Source organism: Halyomorpha halys, unplaced genomic scaffold, assembly GCF_000696795.3.
Source record: "Halyomorpha halys isolate HHAL.00 unplaced genomic scaffold, Hhal_1.1 Scaffold1412.1, whole genome shotgun sequence".
Taxonomy (NCBI): domain Eukaryota; kingdom Metazoa; phylum Arthropoda; class Insecta; order Hemiptera; family Pentatomidae; genus Halyomorpha; species Halyomorpha halys.
In genome coordinates, this window is record NW_027113039.1 from 72,491 (window position 1) to 80,405 (window position 7,915).

General features: G+C 29.0%; 1 protein-coding gene across 1 annotated transcript in view; it reads right to left on the reverse strand.

Moving 5' to 3' along the window:
• The window catches only part of wb (wing blister), a 128,995-nt gene that overhangs the window by 7,436 nt on the left and 113,644 nt on the right, over positions 1-7,915 (reverse strand). Inside the window, exons 34-44 of the mRNA XM_067050668.1 lie at positions 7,317-7,554; positions 7,024-7,194; positions 6,778-6,944; positions 6,529-6,693; positions 6,220-6,371; positions 5,512-5,802; positions 5,102-5,270; positions 4,862-5,027; positions 4,544-4,785; positions 3,148-3,288; positions 745-795 (exon numbers count right to left, since the gene is read on the reverse strand). Of these exons, the coding sequence (XP_066906769.1) occupies positions 745-795; positions 3,148-3,288; positions 4,544-4,785; positions 4,862-5,027; positions 5,102-5,270; positions 5,512-5,802; positions 6,220-6,371; positions 6,529-6,693; positions 6,778-6,944; positions 7,024-7,194; positions 7,317-7,554 (1,953 nt within the window). The remainder of the gene's footprint in view (positions 1-744; positions 796-3,147; positions 3,289-4,543; positions 4,786-4,861; positions 5,028-5,101; positions 5,271-5,511; positions 5,803-6,219; positions 6,372-6,528; positions 6,694-6,777; positions 6,945-7,023; positions 7,195-7,316; positions 7,555-7,915) is intronic.

Below are 7,915 nucleotides of genomic sequence, written 5' to 3' on the forward strand. Positions count from 1 at the left end.
CTCATTATTTATAATTTATAATTTAGTGTGTGATCTACTTCCTCAATTACTTCAGTCAGAGGAGGGGGGATTGTTGGCTAGATTTAATAAATAAAATTAAATCTTTTAATTTTTTCATCCTCCGTTTTCTTGGAAATTTCATCTCATATTACTGAAAAATAAGATACATACTTGTTTTAATGTCCTTACACTGTTATTATTAGTTGAATTTCTTTTTTGTAACCTTTTATGATTAAAAAAAGTAATGAATTTGTAATTTAATTATTCTTTTAAAACTTTACTTTCACTTCAGCACGAGTTTTATAAATTATTGATACTTTTAGTAATGAAAAATTATTTGATATTAAATCTCATTTCATTGTGACCCTTTATAGTAGCAAAAAAAGTGCTATTTTCAAATAAAAAACATGAAATGATATATGGTGGTATTACCGAAAACAATTTTAACATAAAACTAGAATAGTATAAATATAAATAAAATGACTAGAATTGGTTTGTAACGTCTACTTCACCCCCTTTTTTTCACTCGTTTGAATATATGCGTATTGAACCCAAAAAAAAAACAATATTTCTTGAATAATATCCAAGTAATTATGTTTAATGATGTAAAAAGTAAAGTTATTGATGAAAAGCATGAACTGTAGGTGTGTCTCTGTACCCTTGCTTTTGTTAAGTATTAAAACACTGATTAATTATTAGTGATGTGGTAAAGATGTAGGTTAAGGTAAGAACAGGTGATGTTACCTCCTGTTCTATGAGGTTAGTCATCTCCTCTTTATCATCGAGTGGTCCACTCTGAAAATAAAGTACCCTCCCATTAATAACCAGCATTAACATGCAAAGATTAATAACATTCAAAGCTATAACATATATATGTTATATGATGAAATGAGAAAATAATAAAGTTGTCCCAAGGGTAGGATGGCATCAATGTCAAATAAAAATGTGATGTTATTATAATCTATAATTACTAACTTTCCAATATTACAGGCCAATGTGGCACTCCTAATCAGTGAGAATCTCTTTTCCTTGTTCCTTCCATTCCATCCACTACCATCCGCAGGACCCTCTCTACAGACGTCCTATGGATTTGGCCTACATGCATCACAGTCTTTCAGCTTTGGGAATATTCTCATTTAGAATACTCTCAACTTCTGCATTGCTATATATTCACTATCCACCTGCTTATATATCTCACCATAGAATCCTATTAAAACTTTTCTTTCAAAGACTTTGAGGTGAAGTGCACCTGTTGCAATAAGGCACCACATTTCAGAATCACAGCACATCACTGGTCATACTAAGATTCTATGAAAGCTTTATTTTGGTTTTTCTTGTGAACAGTTGTAAAACAAAAAGACAAATATTTTCATAGATATTGGACTGCTACCAGCCATCAAGGACTTATATTGTTCAGGGAGACCCAAAATACTTAAAATATGGAATATTTTCAAACTAAAGGTTGGTTTCACAACCAAACCTATAATTAATACTGATCTCAAAACAAAAAGAACTAAGACAATATTCAATCACTGAATGTTTTGTTGAAAATATAACTGATGTAAAAAAATTTGATGATTAGAAATTTAAGATTTTCTTAGAAATTGGGAGATCTAGACCTTGCAGAATGATGGGCAGGAGGATTTCGGAATATACTTTAAGGAAAGGGGGAGTTCGAGCGCTCCTTAACTATATATAAATTAGCTGATAATATATGAAATTTATTTAATTTTTCTAAGGAACCCTAGATGGTTAATCCTCTCACCCCCACAGATCTGTTTCTTATATTTCTGTGTGATGATATTTGATCACTTATTATTAGATGATATTTCTGTCTCTTGTAGCATGTGGTTGGATTTTCTTAATACTATTATATTAATACGATGTGGTGACATAGCATTCTGTGATCACAAGCTATGCTAATGCTGATACTTTAAGAAATGATATTATCATTAACTGGAGCATGATAGATAATATGGAGATGCAATTCTGAAGCAACTCATTGAGTACTAGTTTAAATTTGTTTCCTGCCTTGTGGATTTTTTTCGCCTCAAAGATTTTGGGTTGCTTTTGCTACATAACATTAATGATATCAGAAAGCATTTGATAAATAGTCCATTTGAAATAAACATAGAATCAGAAGTTGATAAACTACTTAATTCATGAAAACTAACATTTTTTGAAAATTCACTTATTTTTCTGTGATTTGGGACACTAACTAAACTACTACTGTAAATTTAACAAGGTTAAAATTCATTTTCTATTGTAAAAGATATTGAATTTCAAGAGAATATTGTTTAAATTTTTTTAATTAAAGTTTAATAGATTTATTTATCTGCACTATTTTAGATAAATTAATTTTGATAAAAACAAATATCTAGAAATTTTGAAAACCTTGATGCCATACTACACTCTCTGGAATACCTTATGTCTCAGTTTACTCTTAAGTAAATATATATAATGTTAATTAACATACATGCAGGTGTTTAAACATATATTTAGAAATATTTTTAAACATCAGAAAGGTAGAAATAAAACTCATGTGTAAATGGTAAATTATGTGCAGAACACAAATAAAATAAACACCCAATAATGATTATCACCTTTATAACTTTTGATAAATATCTACTCATAAAGATAAATGTGAAAAAATAATTTAATTAATTATTATTAAACTGAGTTGTGTAGCATTAATCAGTATAATCATGAAAGCCTGGGAATCAAAACAAAGAAATATCCCTCAAAATATTGGTCTTACAATTACATAGTTAAAATCACTAGAACAGTCATTTCATTACATCAATATAAATCATATCCAATCTAAAAACTAAAAATTTAAGTATTGAAACTTCATTATGAGCATTAATATTGTCAAAGAAATTAATAACAACCACATGACAAAATGTTGCATAATATTTATTGGTTTTGAAAATAACTATCATTTATTTATTTTTGAGGTATTATTTTAAATTCAGACCAAAAATTGTAATGGTGAATATCATTATGACAAAAAATAAAGGTGATAATTACTTGATCGAAATACCATTGTTTATAAACATAAAGGAAACAAAGATATGAAGCAGTTTAAACTTATGTGTTCAATGAAGAGAATAGTGTTAATAGTGGTTAGTATAAATTAATATTTACCAGTCCTTCAAATGTAGACAACATTAGAAGTGCATCTCTCTGCGAAGTTGAAAAGACAAAACCAAAATTGTCCTTTTTTTTTAAAGTATGAGAAGGTAGTTCAACATATCCTTGCCCTTGAAAGCCGGCAACAGTAATAGGCTAAAAATAAAATGCATATCTCTGTTTTTCAATTCAATAAAACAAAACCACTACGGACTGAAGAATTTCATGAATTATATACCTATTAAAATATATGAAACCAATGTAAGGTACTATTGATTGTTTCTACTTTCTCAATTACTTCAGTCAGAGGAGGAGGGTAATAAGTTTAACAATTAATTTAAAGGTTGTTTGAAACTAGGGAATGAGAATTGACTTTTCTTATTCTCCAAAAACTACTGGAACAATTGGCACCTCAACTTCAATTGGATATAATAATTAATCGATAAAACTTTTGAATAACTTCATAAAATCAGTCATCTCTCTTTTCACTAAAATAAAAATACTTATATATTCCCAACTTTCCTTCTGGATAAAACTCAGAATCAATGGAATTTTTTTTATTCAACTAGGTTTTTTTACTTTTGCAAAAAAAAAAAAAAACTTGAAGCTGTATTAATCCCCTTCTCCTTTGGATTTGTTCTGTTGCGAAATTTTAAAACAAAACCTTAAGTCAGTTCATAAATAATCTATCGTAGTTTTTCCAAATTAGGCATCACCAGGACTACAACGTAGCTGTTAAATCATATTATTGAGTACATGCTTGAAAAAATAATTTATCAGTTGCGGCATTCCATGTGATTGATAAAATAAAATAGAACAGTATCGCATCTCATTTCACCAAGCCAACCTTAACAATAAGTTTGGAATGCACTATAAGGTTAGTTATTAGCTATAGACTGAAGTTCTCTTTTCCCAATCTTTCAAAAATAGACTAATCAGAATGCTTGATTTCTACTCTCATTATTTATAATTTATAATTTATAATTTAGTGTGTGATCACTGATTGTGAATTAATTGTTTCAATCAGACTTTTGATTGGTTATAGCTCTTGTTATAACTTATAATAAAATAAAAAAAATTACTATTTTATTAATTTGAAGTCAGTGATAGATAATGGTGAGGATATCAATGACCATAGTTTTATTTTTGACCATTTTATCTTGTTTTTCTTAGCTCTACTAAAAACTTAAAAAAGGCTGAAACATCAAAATACATTAAAATAACTTTGACACTTGGTATGTTTTCTCTCCTGACCGCACATATAATCAACTACTTGAAATTACTGACTTTTTAGCTATTTTATTATATTATCAATAGTAGTGATCTGCATATAAAAGCTGTGTCTATTTTTTATTTTATTTTTATCAAATAATAATTTATAACTATCATAGATCTCCTTAAATATGCTTACCTTTTTAGAACAAGAAGCTTGTATTCCCCAGTTTTGCCCTTTCAAAAGACTATATTCACCCTGATCAATTTGAAGATCTTTCATACAGCCTAAGAATGGACCAGGGACATTCACTTTGAGCTTAATATCTGGAGGCAAGCCTCCAACATAATAATTTGCAGATGACATATCAGGAATCATATCTTGGCTGGGCGGTGGTGTTGGTGCACCATCCCTTTTTTCTTTTCCAACCTTCAAAACACCTAAAAAAATTCTTTAAAAAAATATTCCAGGTTTTAGCCATGACTATTGTCTCTATGAACTGAGAAATTAATTTACCCTTTTCCAATTTCTTTTTTCTATCGAAATAACGACTAGCTTCAACTCTTGTCCAGTTCCCGGTGTTATACTTTTCAAAAGAAGACATTTCTAGCGTCGACTCAATACCATAATTTATTCTAAAGACTAATCGTCCGTCTTTTAATGTCAATGAAATAAACCTTTCCTGAAAATGATTAGATAATTTTACAAGATCTTGAAGTTTTTAACTAAAAAAGAAATTAAAAGAACTTTTTTTACCTGTTCTGGACCAATTCCAATAAACAATAGTGCATTACTATCATATGTTTTAAATGATAAAGATACACTGAAAATGTATTTATTGTAAGCACTGGCACTGTCATGATGGAGAACGGCATAACCATCTCCCAAGAAAGTGAATGAAGAGATGTCTTTTCGCTCTTCAGCGCTGTAATAGAAAATATATATATTTTAGTAATTTTATTTATTTGGTTATTGTTGGATAGACCAATTAAAATTATGGATAGAATGAAACTTAATTATGCATAGCTCTTTTTTTTTTAGCTAAAAATTCAAATTCTGTTTGATTTAAATAATAAACTAAATTTGTTATACAGATGAACTGATTCAATTTTTTCACTTTTATTTAAAAACTTGACCTGAATAAAAGAATGAATATTGATCCTTACCCTTCCACACAAGCTGTACAAGAATTCGGATTTTGTGTTGTAAAGTCCCATAAACCTATTGGCCTATCATTGAGATATAAATGGTGTAGGCAGCCAACAAGTCCTGTCTGAGTAGATAATAAATGAGGGTGTCTTCTATCGGCACCACCAACCCAAACTCGATCCCCTGGGGCAACATCAAGTCTCCCAATGCCAGGAGTAGAAGAATTTGTAGCAAATGACATATTAGCGAGCACAGATCCTTCAGGGACAACAACTGGCCTAACTCGTAAATGTCCAATATTTGATACCCTGATATAATAATACAAAATGAAATAAAAAATATCATGTAGATGTCAATTCACAAATGAGGAGTCCACAGGAAAGATGATCTTAGTAGTTTGTTATGAAAATTGAAATTGAAGAGGTAATAACTTGTCAAGAGTGAGAACTATCAAATAGTGATATTGTTTTCAGTTACCTTATGTTGTAATTTAGGTAATCTTTTGTATCATTACTTATGTTTACCTTTTGACCTACAAGAATTTGTTTTTTTAATTTTTAATAATTTAAAATAAATTTTTCATAACCATCATATTGTGCCAATTGAAATTTTATTATGCCATTAAAACTGAAAAATTAACTCTAATTTTTTTTTGCTTGAATTTTTGGTGACTAAAATCATTGATCCCATGAACTTTTCAAATATCTGAACAATTAAAACAATACCTTTCCGCTTCTACTTTGTACCAATGCTGGTCTTTGCTTAGATCTCCGGCAGTTTGTATGTGATGAGGATGAGTAACTTCTCCCATACCTCCACCGACATTCCAAACAAATCTAATTTTTCTATTAACCATTTCAATAGCAATGAAATCGTTCTAGAAAAAATATAATGCTATAAATATAGAAAAAAATGAAAACATCATTCATATGGAGGGCTTCCAGCCATAAATGTGCATTCACCACAGATTATAATCTAGGATAAGCCCTTATGACAGGAATTCCTCAATATTTAAATAGATTGAATTAACATACAGTGGTTGAACTTGGCAGGTAAAAGAGAAGTGCATCTCTTAACTGGGAACTTATAGCATAGGTGAGAACAACTGAAGTCATGGTGCTTGGTTCTAAGTGTTCTGGTTCATATGTTCGAACACAACTTCCTCCTGTATCACCAATGCTTGTCATTGACAGCCTTATCTATAAAAAGGAATAAACAATAAACATCCATGGAATAAATAATGACTACTTTAAAAAATAATAGTATTTAGTTGAATAACTTACACCATTGGTTACATGATGAGCTTGTGTGATTTTATTTCTAAGTGTCTCCAATTTATCAGAAATTGTATCATTCCATTCAGAGAAAAGTTTTGTTTGTTCATTTAGACCAAAAGTCATTTTCTTAACCATGTCATGAGCTTTCTTGATATTTGACTGTACTTCATCAACTGATAAGAAACAAAAATAAATCATATTAATCTGAATGAAAGCCTATTTTTATATTTGGAACAATTTCAATTAACTTACTTATATCTCCAGTGTTGAGACTAATTTCACCATCATTTTCCAGTTGCTTGACCCTTGCTCTTAAATCTGTAGAAATATTGTGTGACAAAAATGAAACACTATCCATGATTTCCTCAGTTGTTATTAGTGTATTGTCACAGTTTATAATTGTTTCTAAAGATGAATTCTTCACTACACATTGAACGAATGTTTTAAATATTAAATTGTAAGAAGTCTGCATTTTTTAATGCAACATATTAAAGAGTTTTAAATCATGAATATTCCTTAAGAATCTTAAAAGATAATAAACTCACCAGATGATAATTGATTTAAAAGTTCATTGATTTGTTTGTTAATGTAATTATCATCATTTGTAACATTTTTTATTTTTTCTTCCAGTTTAGTGAATGACTCTGTATACTGATATAAGTCAGGAGGTAGAGCATATACCCTATCCAATTGATCCTGGGCACGAATACTCAATTCATTTGAAATTTCTCTTGAAGATTTTGACTGATCAAATAATGAATCTGTGCCGACACCAGGATATGCCTTGAAACAAAAGACACTGAACTTAATTTTTTTAAAAATTAAACATGACTTAAGGTAATAATATTGTTTTTATACATATAATATTAAAAAAAGTTTTATATAATTTACACACACCTTGAATAAACAATTATAATAAAATTTTCTCATATTATTTTTTAATGTAATTAAATTGAATTGAGTAAAGATTTGTAGAGATTTTTTAGAAATATTCTTATTGATTATTTACAAACAAAAAAAAGTGTGTGAGACTCTTGATTGTTGAAAGTAAAACTTCTTAGGTTCTAGCACTTGCTGATGATTTAAGTATTTCAGGAAATGGAATTTGATTGATGGAAATCTTTCTTTATTAAAAGATATATTT